The following is a 24298-nucleotide window of genomic DNA, read 5'->3' on the forward strand; positions in this document are numbered from 1 at the left end:
ACCTACTGATGTTAAAGCATTGAGAGGGTTCCTGCGTTTAATTGGGTACTATAGGAGATTCGTCGAGAATTATGGGCCCACAGTTAAACCTCTTACTGATCTTCTGAAGAAGGATGGCTTTGTCTAGAATAAAGATGCTAGTGCTGCATTTTATGAACTAAAACATGCCATGAGTAACACACTAGTCCTAGCATTACCAGATTTCTCAAAACCATTCGTTTTGGAGACATATGCTAGTAACCAAGCTATTGGAGCTGTTATTATGTAGCAAGGTCAACCCATAGCTTACCTGAGCCGGGCATTAGGAGCAAGAAATCAAGCATTATCTATCTATGAAAAGGAGTTGTTAATCTTGATTTCTGCTGCAAACAGATGGAGGCATTACTTGTTGGGGTCTCACTTTATCATCAGAACTGATCATCACAGTTTGAAATACTTATTGGAATAGAAAATTTGGACTCCTCTACAGCAGAAGTGGTTGACCAAACTGATGAGATTTGATTATGAGATTTAGTTCAAACAAGGGAAAGAAAATGTAGTTGTAGATGCACTTTCTAGAAGAAGAGGGGGATGTCAAGAACTCAGTGCCATATCCATAGTAAGACTAGCTTGGATAGCTGAGATAACTGAGAGTTATGAGAAGGATCCTAAAGCAAGGGAGTTGCTTACTGCATTAGCCGTCAATGACAAAGAAATGCCTGAATACTCTTACAATGGTGGAGTCATCAGGTACAAAGGTAGAGTGTATGTACGGGCCTCTACTCTACTCAGGCAACAACTTATTGCCTGTATCCACGTCAGCAATTGGAGGACACTCAGGTAATTTGGGCACTTACAAGAGAACAAAACATATTTCTTCTGGCCTAGCATTAAAAGGAGGTGGAAGATTTTTTATAGAACTGTGATGCATGTAAAAGGAACAAGGGGGAGAATTGTAGACCACCCAAGCAATTACAGCCCTTACCTATACCAGAGCAAGCATGGCAACACATATCTATGGACTTTATTGAAGGACTTCCTAAATCTAAGGGTTGTAATGTATTGTATGTGGTAATTGACAGGTTTACAAAGTTTGCACACTTCATTCCCTTAACAAGTCACTACACTGCTAAGAGTGTGGCACAAGTATTCTTTGATCAGATATTCAAACTGCATGGCCTTCCATCCAGCATTGTGACAGATAGAGACAAGACATTTACCAACATATTTGGCAGGAGTTATTTTCGAAATTAGGAACTCAGTTGAATCTCTCTACTGCCTATCACTCCCAATTAGATGGTCAAACAGAGAGAGTTAACCGGTGTGTAGAAACATAATTAAGGTGCATGTGTTTTGAGTAGCCACACAGATGGAAAAGGTTACTAGCTACAGCAGAGTGGTGGCACAACACCAACTTCCATACTGCATTGAAGATGTCCCCATTTTGAGCCCTTTATGGCTATACCCCTACAAAAGTCAACCAACTCTAGGAACATCAGTGGTAGCTGCAGTGGATGATTGGATGTTAGAAAAGTAAATTGGAATTTAGTGCTCAAGGATAACCTATTAAATGCACAAAACAAGATGAAACAAAATGCTGGCAAATAGAGGTCTGATAGGAGCTTTGTGGTTGGTGATTTAGTCTATCTTAAGCTGCAACCATATAGGCAGACTACCGTGGCTCTCAGAAAGAACCTTAAGCTGTCTGCTAAGTATTGTGGGCCCTATAAGGTGTTGCAGAAGATGGGACTTGTAGCTTACAAACTGGAGTTGCCAACAGGATCAGCAATCCACCCTGTGTTCCATGTGTCTACTAGTTGAAGCCTTCTACTAAAGGAGAACCAGTGCAGAGTTCTCTACCACAACTAAATGAACAAGGAGAGATAAGGGTAGCACCCCAAGCAATATTGGAAAGAAGAACTAAAAGGAGAGGAGGATAGGCTACGGAGCAGGTGTTGATCTTGTGGGAAAATTTGAGCCAGGAAGATGCTACTTGGGAAGATGCTGCTATCATCAAGTCTCAATTTCTAGAATTCAACTTTCAATCCTAGAGACTAGGATTTTGTTAAGAGAGGGGTAATATAATGACACTAGATCAGTAGTTATTTTTGACAAATGTGAAATGTAATTCCTTCAAGTAGTTAGAGGGAATCTTTCCTGTTAGTTAGGCTATTATGCTGAGTCAACAATCAAGCAGTTATTCTTTGAGCTGTATAAGAATGTAGAGTAGCTAGATTGGGCGGGTATGGTATGATCACTTTTCTGAATAATATCTCTACCTTCTTCCTCAAGCTTAGTTTCTCTCCCTCTTATCTCTCTAATTCTACTGCAATTTGTAGCACTCTTTACAGAAGGAGGAGGCGAGAGAAGGGAGGAACAAGTGGAAGAGGGGGCGGAGGAAGGAGGAAAGGAAGAAGTAAGGAGGGGGATGAGAATGGAGGGAGTTAGGAGTGGTGAAAGCGGTAGGTGGTGGTATGTGGTAAGTGGTAGTGATGATGGGTGGAAGAAGAAAATGTGATATGGTTTATTTTTTAAATTTTTTGTAACTTATATTTGAAATTGTATATATTTTTGTAGTTGTTTTTAGAATTATTACTGTAGACTCCAAATACAAAAATAATTTTTGAAAAGAAATTTCAAATCCATACAAAGCCTTCATTTCGAATGCACTTTTCATCTAAACTAATTGTTGTTATTAGCACTGAGATAAACACTTTGAATTACTTAGAATTTTTTGTGTAATTTTTAATTTTTTAATTATTGGTAAAAGGTCAAATACATGGTGTAGTTGTATTCATATAGATTTAGCAACTATTGAGAAAAATAGGCATTTGTTAGGGTTACATTTATTATATATGTTCAAGAATTAGATGGGGATAATTTAGTCATGTAAAATATACCTTTATCCTAATGCAGTTAACAACTTAACCATGAGGGGTCAAGTGTATATATTTAGACTTCAGGCGCAAAATGTTACCGGGCGCTAAATTCAAGGGGGTAAAGTGTAATTAACTATATAAATAATTAATGCTGCTTCACTTAACATTAGGTGTACCTCATTGATTTTTTTTTGTGTCAACTTTTTGAGGACATGTCGCATAGAAGGCTAATTGGGGTTTGAAATAATAGTAAAAAAAGGATTATGTTTCCTTCTATTTTGCTCAAAAGAATTTTGAAGTAATGTATTAAGAAAAAAGTTTGAATGAAATTTACAAAAAAAAAAAAAAAATCATTTTCAAAACAATATGATTTGATTCCAAAAACAATGGATTGTAATCATCACAAAGATAATGGCAATTTATTTTTTCTATCTTCATCATCTTGTCTATTAGTTAAATGAGAGAAAATTATATTATCTTGTTCTGCACAATCGAACTTAGGACAAGCAATATATTTTTGAGAGTATATATTCAATGATACTGTGGTATGTGCTCATATTTCTTTGAACGAATGTCTGCATCTTTACAATTTTGATTATGCAAGAATGTATCTAAAAGAGGAAGTAGCCATGTCTTAACCTATGTTAAGATACAAATCTAATACTTAATTCAAAATGATAAAAAATTAAATTATTTAAGAAGTTTATTGAAGAAACATATCAAAGATATAGAGTAGATTAACTGAGATATTGCTATAGCAAAAAAAATGAAGAGGATAAACTGATTAAAGTTTCTTCTAAGGCAAAGCTGAGGAAGGGTTGCCTATGGAATTGTTTCAATATCGTAGGTGGCAAGGGAAGGACTTCAAAAATAAATTTTCGACCTATTAAGGGCTTAAAACAACACTTGGGACTTGAGCAGCACCACAAGCCCCTCCCTACACCTTCGTTAGTTTTTTAAATTGCACGAATGATAGTTTGCAATCCAATAGCTCATAATGGAAACTTAATTTTTATGAACATTATGGATATTTCTCTCCCTAAATTATTAAACCAATGTAGTAGATAAATTACTCAAAGGCCCTTGTTCTATTGGATAATATCACATGATCCTCCTAAAGTTTTAAAATATATACACAATCCCCTTGTAGTTTTATGCAATGTGAAAAATGAATAGAAAGCATCTCTATACAGTGATTGACAAAGAAGTGCTTCAAAAGTGTGTGTAATAAAATTATAATTGACTAGCACGGGGTATACATATATCAATTCAGTTCATCCACAATCAAGTTTTACATTTATAAATCCTAAATACTCCACACGCGGTTTTTCGCAAGTATACGAGTCGCGATTGAATATAGGGTATTAAGGGTCGAACCTACAAGAAAGATTGTTAATTACCAATGATTTTCAAACTCCTTTATTATTTAGACTATCACAAGTGCAAGCAATTAAATCTATACTATAAAGGTAACAAAAATACAATATAAAGCTCCTAGAGATATGAAATTCTTTACTACTCTTGAAAATGACGTTATCGGTTAAGTGAATGCTATTATCTTAGCTAATTATGACATAATTTTCTAATGTATGTGAAACCTACTCTCGTAGTGAATCAATTAAACTTGTAGCTAATCCATACTTACACTCGTGGTTATGAATTAACTATAAGTTCATTTTTTCTATGAAATTACATCAAACAAGTTATTAAAGCCACAAAGGTGCACCTCTACTCTCGTGAGTGTACTTCCTACGTTTATCACTTCCTTGAACTAGTGTTAAATCTCAATTATCATTGGAAACTTAACACCTTTAGATAATCATAATTAATGACCGATTAATCATGATTAGAAAAGAAAAAGTGATAAATAACTTGCTCAAAATAACATAATCAAATAACCAAGTAAACATCACAAACAAGATATAGAAAATTCATCCATAACTCTAGGCATAAACTTTATATAAATATGAAGAAAAACAAATCCAAACTTGTATTATAGCTAAACATAAAATCAACTACAAAAGAAAAAGTGATAGGAGAGAAGTCACCCTTGTCACATGAGCTCCAACTCTCATCCTTGCTCTTCAAATCTTTATCCAAATCTAACTACAAATACAAGAAGGAAAAACTACACTAACTACTCTATACTATCCTAACTGATGAACTAAGGAAATTCTAGTGAAAGCTACGTTTTTGGTAAGTTTCTCTAGCCTTCCAAAGTTGTGAAAATGTCCTCCAAGACTGCTATTTATAGAGAAATTCCATGCAAAAGGCAAAGTGATAAATCATATTAAGATTTTTCTTGAACCCATAAATAAGCTAGATTTGAGTTGTAAAGCTTCTTTTGCAGCTGTCTTGGGCTGTTTCCACCAATATTCTTGCAGGAAAATGAGTCAAAAAGCTTGTGTGAACAAAACACAAGTTGCAGAGCAAGTTGCAGCTGAAATTGAGGAATATGCGACCTTGGAATATGTGACTTCAAGCCACGTATTCAAGGGTCGCTTTTCACTTCTGTGAATTTGGCACCACTTCAACTGCTATTTTACTCATTATGGAGGCCGAAATAGATCTTGTGCAAAACATGAAAGTTGTAGTCCTTTTAGTTAACTTTCCAATGCCTGAAGAATCATCCAATTTGAAATTCTGTAGACTAATAAATGACTAAAATACCCTCAACTAGTCAGAGCTCTATTTCATCTTTCAACAATAGAGTTGCACTTTTGTATTTCGACTTTTTGACAATGAAAAAGACTAAACTGGACTTCGATGTCTGCATGTAAAATGTAGAACTATCTCTTATCTTCAAAATGATGTAAGAATCACCTCAATTCAATGCTTGTAACTCAAGATATAGCCGAAATACCACAAGGTGTCAAAGCTGAAAAACTTCCTTTTATTGCATTTTGATAAGTGAATATTTAACATACATTTTGTACAAGTTTGGCATGAACTTTTGGTGTGTTTTAAGAAGATTAAAGCCATCTTTGAACTCTTTTGGTGATAATTGCTTAAATATTGTTTAAGTGTTCAAAATTTGATAAATAAGTGGATTAACTGTTAATTTTGTGAAATTGTGAAGGATATTGATATATGGAATTCATGCATGAGATGACGAAAAAATGTAAGGATCATCTGGAGGATAAAGTACAAGGATACTAGGAGCAAAAATGAAGAAAAAGGAAAAGAAGTAAAAAACTGGAAATTAACCAGCACGGATCCAAGCTCGGATCCGTATGAACAGATGGAGATCCGAGCCCTCGTCTGTATTTCTGGAGCAGTGCATTCAAGGTCAAACGATCCGAGCTCAGATCCATAAGAGAAAGGCATCGGATCAGTAATGATCCGAGCTCAGATCATTCTTCACCCCTCGGATCTGAGGCTCGGATCTGCCTCTCTCTTCTGCAAGTGGCACAGCCGTTTTTCTCACCTTTCACACAACTTTCCAGCTATCTTGGGAAAGAGAATTCGGTGGCACATGCTTCTGCAACAAAAGGGAAGACGAAATAAGTTATTGACAAGTCAAAACAACATATCTTTTGACTTCCTTTACAAAATCTGAGTGGTTGAAATCATGAAGGAGAAAAAGTGCCTTTCTACCACCTTTTATGCAGAAACACAAGGGAGAAGCTAGGAAGAACCATACGTAGCTAGTTTTTCTTCTTGTAACAATTTTTCTCTAGCTAGGAGTTCTTGAAGAAGCACTTGGAGTTTTCACTTCAAATCATCTTGTACAAGAACATAGCAGAAATTTGAGGTTTTCACCATCAATTGGATAACGTTTCCCTTATCTTTCTTGTACTTGTACTTTATGATGTTTTGCATTAATAAATTTGTGTCTTTGATTGTTGTATCATTCATGAATAGCTAAACTTCTTAATCTAGGGAGTAGATGAAACTTATGGCTAAATGATATGAATTGAATGTGATTTACACTTGTTATATCTTGTACTAATTTGTCTATTTGTGCAGTTGTAATTACTTGTTATTGATTGATTACCAATAGCATGTTTATAGTTGTTATTGTTCAATGAGAATTGTAGTAACAATGGAAACACATGAGTAGAGCTTAAGTTGTATGTTCATGAAAATAGAGGTATACTTAAGTGGATTACTTAGCATTTCATGAAGAAAAACAGAGTAGAACTAGTATTTCAACATGAAAATAGGGAAAACTGAACTAATTTAGGCCATTTCATCATGAAAATGAGACTTGGTAAAATTGGAAATGAATCCTTGGTTAAACAAGAATAATAACAAGAGGTAAATCTGTTCATTTGTGTTGTTTATGCCATAAGTGGAATCTACATCCCTAGATTCATTCTTGAGTGAAATTTCTCCATTTGCATTTAGCATTTGTTAAACTAGAATTGTAGTTCAGATTTGTAGACAATAGCAATATACTTTCTCTGCTCAAATTTATTCATAAGTCTAAATAATAGAGAAAACAAGGACGTAGTAATTGGTTAATTTGCTCCTTGTGGGATCGACCCGATACATACCCTACATTACAATTTTGGCCTGTATACTTGCAGTTTAACGGGTATAAAATCGGATTTAAACTTGTATTGATATAAAAATCCCGTCACATTTCATCTCTTGCACTTTATATCTTCTTTAAACCACTTCAAAATCATCATCAATCATCTAATTATCTTCTCAATTCACTCCATTTGCTGATTGAATCATTAAACATATTTTTATCCTTAAAATCCATAGAAATGCAATTTTTAGCACTTAAACCACAAAATGCATATTTTTACTAGAAACCTAGTTAATTAGCTATAAAAGTGGTTAAAACAAACCAAAACTATTTAATAAAATACACTTAAAACACGTAAAATATGCACTTATCAATAATATTTGCTTAATTCTCTTATGATTCTGCATAAACATCCACCTAAACCTCTTGTGGTTTTGCATCTATTTTCACATAATCTTCCTCTAATTTCAAACAAAGTGGCTAGACTTTTATTTAATTTAGTGATTAAGTAAGGACACTATTGACATTTTAGCTAAAAATAGAGACTATTTTCTGATAAATTTTCACCTTACATAAAGCTACAAGGGGTTTCATAAATTTTCTAAAACTTTAGAGGGATCGTGTGCTATCATGCAAAAGCACAGAGGGGTTATGAGTAATTACCTTTGTTTGAAAATCCCAATAAGCATTTTTCCCACTGACCTTTATGTACACCCACTTGTGTGGAGCATTGTGTCGAGCATTTGCAATTTCATTGGGAAAAAACCATTAAGCCTCTATGTACCTTACAGTCTTAGTTCTAATAAATCACCTAGCAATTCTACTTCGCCAATGCTTCCTTGAGCCGTAATCACAGACAAACGAATAATGAAGGAAAAATAACTTGCCATATTATCTCTCAATTACATGTATTCTTCTCTTAAGCTTTGACATACAACTCGCCATGTTATTTCTCAATCACAAGTATACTTCTCTTAAGGTTTAAAGTACATATATCTTGCCAAGACTAAATCTGTTCGGCCAAATCTTCTCGTAGTAAACATGAAAAGTACAATTTTGTTACAAAATCATCTTCTGAATAAGAAAAGTCTCGTAAACATGAATTGACTTCTTTTTTTTGGCAAAACTCCATACACCGAGGAGGGAAACAACCCTTATATTTTATTAAAATAAAATAAAGAAGAATAAGGGGACTTAAAACTTACCCCCAAAATGTAATGACAAATTTGCAGAAAATAAATAAGAAGTACTGCTTTCTTACAAATCAAAAAGTTATACATTTCCTAAAAGATGGAACTTGTAACCTATCCATTCTAATTGCACCACGAGCCATCTCCATCTCATAAATAGTGTCCACAGAGTTCAAACAACGGGCATTAGATAAAGCATCAGCCACTTCATATGATCCCTGGCAGCTGAAACCTATTAGAGTTCTACTTTCATCCAATATCTATCATCTCAAATTTTAAGAGGCATGTTACAACAAAAGCAGAACTATTATAGACAATGGACTGTGGAAATGTCCAATTAGTAGGAGATGAGGTAAAAGCTAAGTGGATTCTACTCCTATTGAGTTTATTTGTAATAATTCTATATGTACCAGATAAATTTTTGTGGAAGCCATAGAAGATTGGACAATTTACAATTAGGGAAGTAGTTCATTATGTTCTTCTTCAAACTCGGCCAGGAGTTTCTTGGTACAAATCAGTGTCTTCGAAACCTTTTGCTTCATAGATATTTTTTTTCTACATTTCCACGATTAACAAAAAAAAAAAAGATTGAAAATTTGTTGTGTTATATGAAAATACAATTGTGGTTTTTGTGGTACTTATTTTGAATTCTTGTAACCATCCTGTTCTTTGATTATCCTGTGATCTATCAAATTTTGAAACAAGTTCGAGGTCTAAGTTTTGTTCACAGGCACTAATTGAGAGCTACAAGAAAACAAAGAGAGTTGGGAGCTTAGTTTAGTTTGGTACTAAAATGAATGTATTTTTCTTACTTAAAAAACAAAAAATGAATAGACTCACATTATTAAACAGTTCATTATCTTATGTATATTCATGCCTAATCATCCTCCCCACTTATCCACATGTCTATTTAAAATTATAATATTAGTAACCGGGAATTTGTTTATAATTAAACCTGTTTCAACTATTTTAATCATCAAACTGTCTTTGTCTTCAATTATATTAATTTAGAATTTTCATTTCTAAACTTTTCGCATATATATAGCTTGTCCTTTAATTTATTTGCAACTGGTGTAAGAAAGTACAAATTAAGTAACTTCAAACAGCTCTGTTAGGAAGAAAACGCGAAACAAACCACCAAAGAAACCTAACACTGTGGCATAAAACGTGATATTGAATTGAAAAATTTAAGACTCGTGAATCTTACCCCCTACCTCTATATTAAAGCACTCTATTAACCTAAATATAAACCCAAAACGGATCATAACTTTATGCAATATCAACAACCTTATGAAAGTTCTCCAATATGATGAACTGGCACAGCGGTCACTATAATTTACACATATTACAAAGGATGGAGAGATGATGACGTCAACAAATATTAAAATGTTAAATCGACTTACAATTTCTAATCTTTTCATTGATTGCATTCTCCCAATTTTTGCACCAATCTGCAAGCATTTGCATGTTGCATCTCAACCTATTGATGTATGATCCTAATCTTAATCTTAATCTGGATCGTAATCCATTTAAATGTCCAACTCAGTTGTCTAATCGCTTCATATGAAAACATTAAGAATTTGTAATCAAATGGTATACCGTAGCAGAAACGATAGTCCAACTGTCACAAAAATTATGCCCTAAAAATCTAATTCCCTTATTATTGATTTATTATCTAAGTAGCCTAGAAGATGCCCTTATAAAAAAGTAGAGCTGTAAACGAGTCGAATCGAACCGAGTATCTCATGTTTGAGCTCTGTTCGTTAAGCGATTCGAACAACATTCGTGTTTGTTCGTTAATTTTCAAACTCCAAACCTGTGTTCGTGTTCGGCTGTTAAGCAAAGTTCGTGTTCGGCTCATTTAACATAAACGAGTTGTTCGCGAACATGTTCGAAATGCTCGAATCCAAATTATTTTAAGCCTTAAATATGTCATGCAAATCATTAATCATTCTCAAAAACAATTAAAGCACTAAGTGACTAAATTTTATTATTTATTAATTATAAAACTCACATTAACATAAAACAACAAATAAAACAAAGAAATTTTCCCTCCAAATATAAAAGTCCAGCCATAAAATTAACCCTAAAATTTGTCAAATGATAATTATGTCCATGTTCGCGAACATTCGTTAAAACTCGCAAACATACTCGTGTTCGCGAACGTTCGTTAAAAGTGTTCGCGAACATTCGTTAAAACTCGTGAACATGCTCGTGTTTGCTCGATTATTAATGGAACAAAAAAATTTGTTCGAACTCGGTTTGTTTAAGATTTCGAACGAGCCTTTCACGAACACGAATGAGTAGTAACGAAATAAGCTACCGAACAGCTCGGTTCGTTTAACAGCTCTATAAAAAAGACAGCCGACCAAAAGCTACAGTGTGACAAACTATGCTCTATTCTGTCATTATCTAGACTTAATCCCCTATAAAATAGAGGTTAAATGGTTAATTAGTCTAAGCAACAAACAAGTTATCCACTTTCTTGTCAATGGCTGGCAAAGTAACTAGCATAGTCCTAACTGTGCTATTTTATGTTTTGGCAGTAGGAGCAAGAACCAACTTGGACAAGCAGTCCAGTGATCTCAGCATATCTAAAATATTACCCTTAGTTGATGAAGCTGGTATATGTAATTTAGTGGTGGAGAAACAAGGCTATATCTGCCAAGAGCATAAGGTATATTATGAAATCGTAGTCCAGTATGCAACTGATTATTAATTAAAAAAAAGTCATGTTATTACTAAGTTGTGGGGCAGATTCCTCTCTGGTTTTTGGTAATTACATGTCACCTCTCTGTTGGTTTTTTTTCCCTATACTTCAATTTCCAAGAATTATCTCCTTTATATTATGTCCAAGGTCAGTTTTAGAATCACAATGTAGATTTGGATGACCGGGTGAAACTTGCATGCAATTTGAGAGGAGGCTACTGTACATTTTTGGAAAATTTGTAAAAGTACAATTATACCCCTGTAAGGTTACTTTGCTGATGAGCGCGAGATATGCATATAACAATTAGCTCATCACAGTCAAGTTTTACATTTATAAAATCCTAAATACCCCATACACGATTTTTTGTAAGTATACAAGTCGAAATTGAATATAGGGTATTAAGGGTCGAACCCACAGGAAAGAAGAGTTTTTTGCTAAAATAATACTCTTTCTGAAAAATATTCCCAATATGATTCACTTTCAAACTTTATTCCCATAATGATGTTATTATTGCCACCTAATTATCTTGATTGCCACGTAGGATAACAAGAAAGGAAAGTTTTAATCTAGTTTATAGTTTCCAACATGAGCTAAAATTTTTAATTTTTTTTAATCAAAGAGACACAATAAGATTGCATAACTTTGATAGTTTTCTTATTATTTAAAATATATTCTACCATTATTGACCTTACTATGATTGGTCTCTACATTTTTCTTGAAATGTATCAAACCCATTGCATATATTTTTTCAAAAATTAAATTTGAAAAATTCAAAAATTGCAAAAATAATTGTAAGCAATAACAAGAAAAAGTAACAAAAACTTCAAGGTTATCATATTTGTTTATGTTATCCTTCGTACGCCTTGAAAGAACTTTTACAAGATGTAATAAAACTGAAAATTTCAAGTTTCCAATTGCAAATTAAAAACGGCTAGATTATTATATAAGTAATCAACTAGTATAAAAGGCAATGGCATCCTACTACTTGAAAAAAGTCATGTCGTAAAGGGAAAAATGAGAGAAATAAAAATGCAGTAAAATTCTCAACATCCATATCTTTTGCAAAGAACTAAAAAACAAGATATTATGAACTAAAAAAAAACTTAGTCATAGTATAATTACAATAAATTTGCAATTGAAAAATGTGACTTATAATCATTGCCAATTGCAAGCAAATTTGAAATATTTAAGCCAGCACTCTTGAAGCTTCCTTAAGTGCTTGCAAAGATGGAATGAATATAAGAACGGCATTAGACAATCAACTGATCCTATGTTCAAGCACTTCAATAATGCTAAGTTCAGCCACATCATTGATCCTATCTCCAAAACGGTAAACTCTATTTGATCACTACAAGTCACATATGGAGAATGAGAAAAACAAAAAGGTATCACAAGTTAGAAGTAATATAATAAAAAACTAAAATCCAAAAAACGTGTTTGGATGTATTATGCTTAAATTGTAGGCTCAGAGTCTAGAGATATGATAACTTCAAGCTTCAGCAATCAAAAGTAATCACTTCTCACCATTTTTCTTTACCATTCATGGATAAGAAAATCCAAGAAAAAATAATTGATTGTTTGCCTAACTTCCAAGGCTATCATAGACACCTTTAAAAAAAAAATTCAGGGTCCAATTTACGTGAAAATTAAGCAGAAGGCAGCCACTTGTATATAACTATAGATACTAGGGTTAGCAAACTCAAATTTAAAAATCAAAACTTTTTTGGACAATCCTGAAAAATTATGAGATATCAAATAGCACAGGTTTAGGATTTTAGTAATCAATATTCTCTTGGACAATGTGCATCAACCATTACCCACATGATTATTTTCTTCCAAAATCAGTTCCTAGAAAAGCCATTGGTTTCCTAGAAAAAGTCAACAAGCAGCTTAAATAATGCATTTAAAATATAGAATTTGTTACCAATTACTCCCAATAAGTGCAACACCGGAATTTGACTGTGGTAGAACATCATGGATGCAAGTTCCTACAAAAACAAAATTCTTATCACTTAGCCAATACTGCCTCATTAATATTAGCTTATGACTCTTGAAAAAAAGAGAAACTACTAAGAATTTAGGTTGCATACTTTGCTTTATTTATAGAGCATCTCCGTTTATTGTGTCCCTTTTGTTTGCACAAGCTACATGTTCCTTTGGTTTGACCTTCTCCAGCATCCATTTCATTGTGCAACCGTGTTGATTTTGGACAACCTTTGGTATTTCTTTTCATCACGTCACTAGGAATAAGCACCATGTCCTCTTCAGGAGGCCAATAAGATTTGTCAGGTATTGGATGAAAAAGTGGAGCCCAAGTTCTCCCATAGGTAGATAGTGAATACCAATTTTGAACCAAAGCTTTGTAATCCAGGCTACAATGTTGGCATGCAGCAATTACATGGGAGCAAGGGAATCCAAATATTTGCCTCTTTTGACAGGAACAATGTTTTTCATTTAACTTGACAACTTGGATACGACCACCTTTTCTTTTATTTATAGGTGATCGACCAGTTTTAATGCTGAATGAACCAGTGGCTCGGTTAAATAGGACTACTTCATGTCCTCCTGCCTTGATCCCATAAGAACTTATTTTTCCATCTACAAAAGGAGTGAAAGATTGGCCGCTAACACTTCTTTGAACTGCTAATTGCCGTCTAATGGCAAAATAGCTGTTGACACGATAGAAAGTAAGTTGCACCAAAGCTGTTATTGGTAAAGAGCGTGCACCCTTCAACACACTGTTAAATACCTCTGATAAATTTGTTGTCATTATTCCATATCTTTTGCCACCATCATGTGCTAGAGCCCACTTTTCAACTGGCAAATCATCTAGCCATTTTCGAGCTTCCGGATTTATCTTGCCAATTGTTTCCATCTTTCTCTAAAATTTGAAAACCTGATTTTCATTTGCAGCTGCAACTAGAAGGTCTTTCAATATTTTGTCATGAAATTTAGTATTAAAATTACTTGCTAGATGGCGAATGCAAAAACGATGGTAGGCAAATGGTTCAATCCACTCTGATCCAACCTGATTCATTGTGGTAATAATACCTGGATGACGATCAAATATCACACAGAGGCCCCTTCGTTGAGTGACAAATTCCCTTATGCATGCCATAACCAACCCCAACTATCATTGTTTTCACACTCCACAATTGAAAAGGCAAGTGGAAATAGTTGATTGTTTGCATCTGCTGAAACTGCAATAAGCATCTTTCCTTTATATTTCCCATATAAGAATGTACCATCCATACTTCACAGGACGGCAATGCTTAAAACCTTCTATTGAAGCACCAAAGGCCCAAAATACACGATTAAATATTTCTCGCGGTGGCCTAGTATGTGCAATGTCCTTATCCCAATGTACAACTGTTCCAGGATTTTTCATCTTGAGAATTTCCATGTACCTTGGAAGTAACTTATAAGATTCTACCCAATCACCAAAAAGCTCAACAATAGCCTTTTGCTTTGCCATCCATGCTTTCTTCTTAGAAATGTTATAGCTGAATTTATCTGCAATTTCAGCTTCAATTGCTGACAGTGTAATTGACATCTGAGCCTTCACTAGTGCTTTGATTTGATGGGCAATGAAGCTGGAATCTAATTGAAGATGATCTCGGTTCAGGATAGGATTCACACAAGTATTGAGGGCCTTCATATTTTCGTATTTCAAAGAACGAAGTTCCCTTGGGAATTGAAGCACGTAACCTCCATGCACATTGTGGTGCTTGTTTACATTTAAGCACCCATAGAGTAGGTGTAGAATAAATTACTTCAAATTGTTGATGCATCCTAATAGAATATGATTTCACTGCATTTTGTAAAGCTTCTTTGGTTGTAAACCTTTGGCCAACATACAACTCCCCATTATCAGAGAGGGCTGTAGATTGTTGATAAGAAGTTAATGCATCAACTGTTCCACATTGATAAACTCTGGAGCTGGTGCCTCTTCAAATGACATGAACTCTTCAGCAATTTCTTCTTGTTTTGCCTCATCTTCATAGTTTGACACATCATTATTAATATTAGTGCCATCCAAAAGAAAATTATGTGGTTCAGCTGAGATAATCTCTTCAACAGTACATGTATAATTAACTTCGGATGAAATATCACCCGTCACATGTACTTGTTCTATTCTCACCTCAGTGGACTGTTGCTGCTCCAAAGTACTTCTATTAATTTGAGCATGTGATGAAAACATCTCCCCAGCTGGCTGCTGATCTTTAGATCTCAACAATATGTCACAATTTGTTTGAATGTCCTCTTCTGATAAATTTTCTTGGGTGAGTAATTCTGTGAAAGAGCCCCCGCAAAAACCTTGTTGATCACTAGTGATAGAAGTTATTTCCAAATAAAATTCCAAACAATGAACCCCAGGTTGTTTTGCAGCATCGAGAACTATACTCAATGTATCATGATCTTCAACAGGTAATGGTATATAATCCTTATAGGTACTTGGATATCTACAAATAATTTTGATCTTAACTTGATGTTTTCATAACCAGTGATAACATAAATCTTGTCCATGAGTTCATGGTATTTTATCTGATAACTTACTCGAATGACTTTTGGAGCAGCACCCTCTAACTAAGACCGTGTGTGCCTGTTGCCATCCTACCATTCCAATAAAAAAATATAGTAACATTTCCTCCAGCCATTGCTACAAAATTCAGCAACACCGCCTACATAAAATTAAAAATATCATTAATTAAGCAAATATTGTCATGCTATCTAGTACAAGAACTACTAAAGTTGCTCAAAAATAACACAAGCCACCGATTGATGTTGAATAAATGTGCAAAAATATTTCAAGTATATGAGATTATTTGATCATGTCATAGAGAGGCACTATAACTAAACATGCTCATATATGTGGTGGAAATCTAACATATTGAGCATGAATATATGTTGTTGTGTAGTTTTTCTCCTAGACATTTTATCAAACACACGGTGTGAGAAATCATTTGTTATACAACTAATATTCAAAAATTTTTTGAACGCCATAGCAATGTTCCAAAAACTACACAATAGAAAAGATAAGAGATTAATCTTTATTTACCTTGATATTATCAAGGATGATAATGAAGTTTTAGATACTGTTAATATAAATGTTGACTTCTCAAAAATTACGTTGGACAAGGAAAAGACAACGAAAGGAAAAAATATAGGAGAGAGAGAATTGGGAAAGATATTAGATGAAAAAAAGAAATAGAGTGTGCCTCTATCTCTGTTCTGACACATGTGCAATGACGGGTATTTTACATACGTGCAAGCTAAAAAATACCGAATTACACCCGTTCACTGCAAGTATACAGATCAACTAGTAGTTTAGGGTATATATCGGGTCGATCCCACAAGGAAGAGTGAACAATTACCGGTATTACTAAAGCTTCTCTATTATTTAGACTATCAATGAATTATAAGAAATTTAATCTACTGCACTTATACAAGAAATTAACAAATAAAAACTCCTTAGGTTGTGGTATCCCTAACTACTCATGCAAGTGTTATATTTGGATCATTAAATACTACATCTAGGCTAATTATGGTGTAATTTCCTTATGCATTTGAATCCTACTTTCGTAGTGAATCAATTATACTTATAACTAATCCATACCTATTCTCATGGTTATGAAATTAGTTACAAGTTCATTTCTTCAGTGAAATTACATGAAATGAATCACTAAAAACCACATAGGTGCACCTCTACTTTCGTGAGTGTACTCCCTATGTTTAGCACTTCTTGAACTAATGTTAAATCTCAATTTTCATTGCAGAAATAACACCTTAGATAATCACAATCAATGGTACCAGATTAATCATGATTTAAAGAGCTAAAATGCTAAATAACTTGCTCAAATCATAGCAGTCAAATAGCCAAATAATAAGCACTCACAATCATAGAAAGTTCAACCAAACCCAAGGCATAAACTTTAGAAACACATAATGAACACAAAATCCAGAACTTGTATATTAACTAAACTTAGAATCAAGTACAAAAGCTAAAGAGTTGGAAAGGAAAAATAACCCTTGTCACATGAGCTCTTTCCTTGCCTTCTTCATCTCCTTCTTCATCTTTGCCTAGCTAATAACAAGAATGGATGAACTATCTTACTCTATACTAAGCTAAACTAACACTAAGAGAATGGAAAAGCTACATTTTTGCAGACTCCAAGCTTCTCCCCCGTAGCTCACTCTCTATTTTCTGCTATGAACTCCAACCCCTCTTACAATGAATTTGGCTATTTTTTTTATGATGAAAATGGTCAAGGAATGAAGCTTTACACTTTCTCCTTACAGCTGGTAATGTCTCTCACATGTCTAGCATCCAATGTGAGTTGGTGGGAGTGAAATTGAGTTTTACGCGTACAGAGCAGCCTTTTCTGACCGCAATCCGGCCAGAAATCCGGCCTTAAATCCGGCCAAATTCCGGCCGGATTGCTACAGTGACCATTTGGTCACTTCTGGTTCAATTTCCAGCTCTGCTCCGATTTTGCATCAACTTCCACCGAACTTTTCTTGATGATAAAAGCTGATTTAGCTCTTGACCAAAACATAAAACTTGTAGCCCTTTGAGTTAGCTTTCCAATGCATCAAGAATCATCTCATTTGGATCTGTGTAGGCTGAGAAATGACCGAAATACCCTTGACTGCTCATTGCCCTGTTTCAGTTTCGACCAGTAGACATTTGCTATTGTAATTCGGCATTTTGACTTGGAAAACCTTCAAACTGGATTTAGATGTCTTCACCAAAGTTGTAGATCTATCTCTTATCTTCAAATGGGTTCAAGAATCATCCCAATCCGATCATTGTAACTCAAGTTATAGCCAAAATACGAAGATGTGTCAAAACTGTCAAAATACACAAAATCCCACTAAAAAGTGATAAAAACCTCATTTAATCATTTAAAAGCATTTTTCACCAATTATAGCCAAAATGATTCATTTTCTTCCAATAATATAACAAAAGTGACTAAAAATAATATAAAATATCATACAATTATTACGTAAATTAGTCACTTATCATGCAACCTATGTGGCAAAAATAAGATCATAAAGGTAATAAATTTTAAAATTAGGCTACTTTGGGTATATGTTTTAGAAGGAGAGTTATTTTGGCAATAAACTCCTGGAAAGAATGAACAACTACGAGCACTACTAAAATTCCTCTATTATTTAAACAATCAACAAATTTAAGGAAATAAAAACTATGCTAAACTATGCTAGAAAATAACAAATAAAAGCTGTTTAGACTATGATATCTCTAACTACTCATGCAAGTGCAATTCTTGGATCATTGAGTACTACTATCTTAGCTAGTTATACCGTAACTTTTTCATGCATGTGAAACCTTCTCTTATAGTAAATTAGCTATACTTATAACTAATCCATACATACTCTTGTGGTTATGAAATTAGTTACAAGTTCATTACCTCTATGAAATTACATGAAATGAATCACTAAATCCACAAAAGTGCACCTCTACTCTCGTGAGTGTATTCCCTAGGTTTAACACTTCTTGAACTAATATTAAATCCCAATTTTCATTGAAAAAACAATACCTTTAGATAATCACAATTACTGGTACCAAGTTAATCACGATTTAGAGGAGCAAAAGTACTAAATAACTTGTTCAAAATAAAAACATCAAATAGTCAAGAAATCAACACAATACAATCATAGAAAGTTCAATCAGAACCCAAGGCATAAACTTTAGAAAGACATATTGAAACACAAATCCAAAACTTGCATATTAATCATACTTAAGAATGTAATGCAAAAGATAAAGAGTTAGAAAAGAGATAACTCTTGTCACATTGGTTTCAACCCCTCCTTCTTCATCTCCATTTTCATCCTAATCTAACCAATATACAAGAGTGGATAGCATACATTCCTATATAAACTACACTATTCTATACTATCTTAACTAATGAACTAAAGAAATTCTAGTGAAAGTCTACATTTTTGTGTAGTTTCTCTAGGCTCCAAAGTTGTCAAAAATGTTCTCCAAGGCCCCTATTTTTAGAGGATTAAAGCTCCACGAAATCATGTTAAGGTTGGTGCTAGTTGGCTCTTGGAATCATCAAAAGTTATTTTTCCAAGTTTCCACACTCTTCTTTACAGCTACAGTCAAAATTCTGAGTTGGCAAATAGCTGGAAAAGTTGTGTGAATGTAGAAAAAGTTGATATGCAAGTTTCAGCTTCATTTGAAGAATACGTGACCTCCGAAAATGCAGGCTTAGGCCGCATATTACCCCACGTTTTGCCTCTTTTGCAGGTTTTCTCAATTCTGGTTAGTCTTCAACTTTGTTCTGTTTTTGTATCAATTTCTATTGATATTTTCTCGATTATGAAAGCTGAACTAGCTCTTGTGCAAAACATAAAAATTATAGTCCTTTGCGTTATCTTTCCAATGCATCAAGAATCATCTAATTTGGAGCTCTGTAAACTAAGAAATGACCAAAATATGTTTGAATGATTAATCCCTTATTTCAACTTTTGACAACAAAAATGGCTGACTGTATTTTGATTTTTTGACTAGAAGAACTCATGAATTGGATTTCGATGACTTATACAAAATTTAGAGCTTCAAAATAGTTTAAAAATCACCTCAATCCGATGCTTGTAGCTCAAGATATAGTCGAAATACTAACAGATGTCAAAGCTGTCAAACATTTCTTCTTTAGAACTTAATTGCATTCCATCTTTGCCCTTCATATTTTTTTAAATTAATTCAAATTATCAATAATCATCCAATTATCTTCTCTATTTTTTCCATTTGATGATTGAATCATTAAACCCACATAAACATGAAGTTTTCGCCACCTTAGTCCATAGAAATGCAATTTTTACACTTTGAACCACAAAATGTCAATTTTCATTTGAAACTTAGTTAATTAGTTGTAAAATAAATAAAACACACAAAATATGCACTTATCACTTGGAAAATATGAGAAGTCCCACGTAGTATATAAAACTGTAATTCTTAACTTTTTGGTCTAGTATTGCAATAGTTTTATGTAGAAGATTTTGAAATTATTTAAAGATTTAAAAAAATTTTATCTGTGAATACATGTTGAAACTTTAATGGCATAAAAAATAATGTTGTAAGTCACAATTCACCAGTGTTTTTTGGAAATCGAGCTGCAAACCAACCATACTTCCGGTTAAGATGACTATTTGATCCAAAATTTCGATTAAATCGGTCAAATGTAATTAAGAATCAGTTGAATTGGTAAAAATTGATAAAATCTAGGAGGTTTGAATGAAATTCACTAATTTTTTATTTTTTCAAAACAAGAATTTTAGCTTTATTAAAAACTGTTAATACTAAAATAAAATAATGATTAAACTATTGAACCGGGGTTGAACCAATTGAATCGCAAACTGAAAGCTCTTTTGGTTCACTTTCTAGTCCAGGTTTAAAATCATTTGTATCTCACATGACGGTTTTCTAGAAGATAAATTGGGTAAATATCAAGTAGGCCCTTTGCCTAAAAATTGGCGACTCATAATTTAACTCATTTGGAAATGATTCCGGTGATAACTAAAGATGGTTATACCCTAAGTCTGCAAAGGATCCCTGAGGAACGATCGGGCAAGGCAAAAAATAAGATACCAGTGCTTCTACAACGTGGGCTTCTACTGGTCACTCCTTCTTCAAGTTGAAATTTACATTATCAACATTTTTTGGATAAATGTTATGCTGCACTCTATAATTTTTGCCAATGTCAAAAAAATGACTCCAAATAATTTATTAAAATCAAATTTTGCACAATTGTTTTCTGATGCTTTCTTAGTCAAAAAAAACTTTCATTATTGAGTAATGTCACTAAACTATTTTGAATTTCATGTTTTGTGACTAAACTTTTTATTTTGTCCGAAACGGTCATTTAACTAATAAAACATGTGTTTTGATAACAATAGGTATACATTTTCATTATATAAGTGACAAAACATGTACGTTGTAGTTAGTTAAATGATCAAAATATTCGACTAAATAAAATGTTTGCTGACCTAAACAAGGAATTTTAAACTGTTTAATGACCATTTTTCAATTTTCTCTTCATTTTATTGTGTTGTGAACAACTGTACATTATGTGAAATTCAGTTAGACTAGTGCTGGTATTCTTTTCAGGATGCAGTGTCATGGATGATAAATTCGCCAGATAAATCTCTTTCATTTATTTTGGCTGACAACGGGTTTGATGTTTGGCTGGCTAACACTCGAGGCACCAATTTCATCAGTGGGCATATATCAATTGACCCAAATGATCCGGTTTTATAATCTCTAGGCATTTTTTACTTCCTGAAATTTGATTCTAGTCCTCTAGTAATTTTGCAATATTTTGCAGTCTTATCGGGATTGGTCTTGGGATGAATTGGCTGCCTTTGATCTTCCAGCTGCCATGCACTATGTCCATGACCAAACAGGGCAGAAACTGCACTATGCTGGCCATTCCCTGGTAAGTTAACTTTGCCCACCAAATTTTGCGTTTCCCTCATTAATCAAATACCAAGGAAAAAGTTTTCATATTTCTATAATGGTTAATTACTTTAGATAATAGTTATTAAATCCGGCCCGGCCCGGCGGTTGAACCGGCCAAACCGATGACCCGGTCATTGGACCAGACTAGATTTCAAATCAGATCATTTGAACAAGGGGACCGTTAACTAGTCAACGACCCAGCGGTCCGACCAGATTAACTCGGAAACCCGGCCGGTTTTGTGGAAAATTTTATTGTCTTTGTTGGAATTCGAACCTTGGACCTTTGCCCAACACTACAACATACTTACCACCAGGCTACTTCGAAATATGCTAACAAACTACCTTTATTATAATATATAAATGTTTTTTCAATTCTACCTTTTTTTTCTCTAAAACAAATATATTGAAATCTTTTAATAAAAATTTATTACCCTTCAAACTCTATAAGTTATAAAATAGATTTCAAAAATAGCATATTATATAATTCATTTTAAAGACAAATATTATTTTAATAATTTTTTACACTTAAAATTCATAAATAAGTTAGATAATTACACTAACTATTGATAAAATTTTACACTTGAAATTTGGTGTATTACTAAATAACTTTATATTTGATTGATTCTTATATGAATTAATTATTTTATAGCAAATTAAATTAAATGAGCTTTTGCTATGGCATTATTTATTACAATTTATATCATATATCTTATATAAAAAATTATGAAATATAATATTTAAATATATTTAGTGACCCACCGGTTCAACCACTCACTCACCGGTTGAACCAGTAACCCGTTGACCCACCTCCTTCGCCAGGTTCCTTCCCAGGTTGGGTTTAATAACTATGCTTTAGATACATAAGTACTCATCTTGAAAATCTAAAACTACCTTTAAGTTTGCACCCACTAACTTATGGACGGTTTCTATTTTGAACTTGAATTCCAATTTTGAACGTCGTACACTCTAGAGTCTAGACTCTCAAATATGATCAATTTTAATTGAATTATTAGCCACATTTGGAAAATTAAAGAAACTTTAGAATATTAAGAAAATTTGTCCAACTTTGCTCCTTCCTTGTTCATAAGCATGTCAAATTTCATATTTCTCCACTAATTTACCACATATTCACACATTGCACCCGTCAACTCTCTTATTAGAACTTTATATGTTTATAACATATATGGAATTCGGTTTTTACTGCTGATTGATCAAACTTGGCATCAGCGAACACTGGAAATGTAGCTTGGGCATAAGATTTGCATAGCATGTATATTGTATTTCAAATATTGGACGATCAACTGCAATTTTCATAAAGGTATAAATGAAAGTCTCAAATACTCTAGAGATAAATTAGAAAAGTTTAAAGTCTTCTAAGGCATGCCATGGAAGTCTAACATAATTTTCAATTTCAAGAACTCTCTACAAGAAATCTGGGGGTTGTATATATAAATAGCGAGTCTAGTCTAAGATTTATTTATTTTCTTTTTTTAAATTTTGTGCCCTAACGATGTAGTATAAGCACAATGAAAACGGAGGGCGAGTTTTCCATAAAATTATAAGACTATTACTCATCCCTAAATTGTTTAAATTGGCCGTGTAATATGACAAGACGTACTGGGCCCACTTGGCACAGGATAGAAGAACCATTTATTAATTTTTTAGGCAGAAGAATATTTATTTTGTATCAACGCTCCTCGCAAATAATCAATTCTTGAAAATCGAAAACTCATTCTAGTTTAAATGCTAATCAGGATAGTTCAAAACCTAATATGATCCTTAAGTTGAGAAAGTGATATTTGCACTCTCCAATTAGGTTCTAGCACTCTTTGAAGGGTATATTTTTAATGAGTGAATTGAAGGGCAAGAGGTTAAATGAAGAGTGCGAATATCAATTCTCTTAAGTTAATGTGTTTTAAATAAACATTCAAGTAATTAGTTTGACATATAATTTTATCTCAATTTATTTTGGCAAAGTAATTCCTATCCTAATATTGTTTTGCATAATTAATACACTACTTTGCGGGGAACTTTGATTGCTTTTGCCGCATTTTCTCAAGAGAAACTATTGAACTCCATAAGATCGGCTGCTTTGCTTAGCCCTATTGCTTTTTTGGCTCAGATCTCTTCATTTCTTTGACCAAAAAAAAAAAAGATCTCTTCATTTCTTGCAAAAACAGCTGCTGATTCTTTCATAGCCGACGTAATGGACAAACAATCTCTCTCTCTCTCTCTCTCTCTCTCTCTCTCTTCAGTCCTTCATTTTCAAAATGTAGTTTATTTTTTATTCATTTTTTGATTATTTTTTAGGCTAGGAACTCAAAGTTTTTTTTAAAAAAGTTTTCCAGGATGTATACTGGCTTGGAATTAAGAAATTCGCTCCAAGAGGGTGAGTAACAACTTGTAGATGGTACAAGAGAATACTGAATACCACTAAGAGCTTATTAACCCGGTAGTTGGTTCAAACTTTGGAAAATCATGAAAGTAGAAAATCTCTGTACAATTTGACAATCTTTTTTGTTAAAAAGTTTTTGTTCTGAACATGTTAAAATTGTTTATACCTAAACATTA

At 33.4% G+C, this 24298-nt stretch overlaps 1 protein-coding gene across 1 annotated transcript; it reads left to right on the forward strand.

Annotated features, from left to right (window-relative positions):
• The first annotated feature begins 11019 nt into the window (after window positions 1–11019).
• On the forward strand, window positions 11020–23867 carry LOC113771358 (triacylglycerol lipase 2-like). The gene is made up of 5 exons (XM_027315947.1): window positions 11020–11203; window positions 20777–20886; window positions 21377–21517; window positions 21594–21703; window positions 23753–23867. The coding sequence occupies exons 1-5, from the start codon at window positions 11020–11022 to the stop codon at window positions 23865–23867; spliced, it is 660 nt and encodes a 219-aa protein (XP_027171748.1).
• The last annotated feature ends 431 nt before the right edge of the window (window positions 23868–24298 follow it).

The sequence above is a fragment of the Coffea eugenioides genome, chromosome 5, assembly GCF_003713205.1.
Source record: "Coffea eugenioides isolate CCC68of chromosome 5, Ceug_1.0, whole genome shotgun sequence".
Lineage (NCBI taxonomy): Eukaryota > Viridiplantae > Streptophyta > Magnoliopsida > Gentianales > Rubiaceae > Coffea > Coffea eugenioides.

What these genes read in the sequence shown, in the direction of transcription:
- LOC113771358 (XM_027315947.1), top strand. Translation starts at nt 11,020, where the DNA reads ATGGCTGGCAAAGTAACTAGCATAGTCCTAACTGTGCTATTTTATGTT. An exon ending in CTATATCTGCCAAGAGCATA is followed by an intron (nt 11,204 to 20,776) that starts AGGTATATTATG and finishes TGGAAATGATTC; the next exon opens with CGGTGATAACTAAAGATGGT. An exon ending in TACAACGTGGGCTTCTACTG is followed by an intron (nt 20,887 to 21,376) that starts GTCACTCCTTCT and finishes TATTCTTTTCAG; the next exon opens with GATGCAGTGTCATGGATGAT.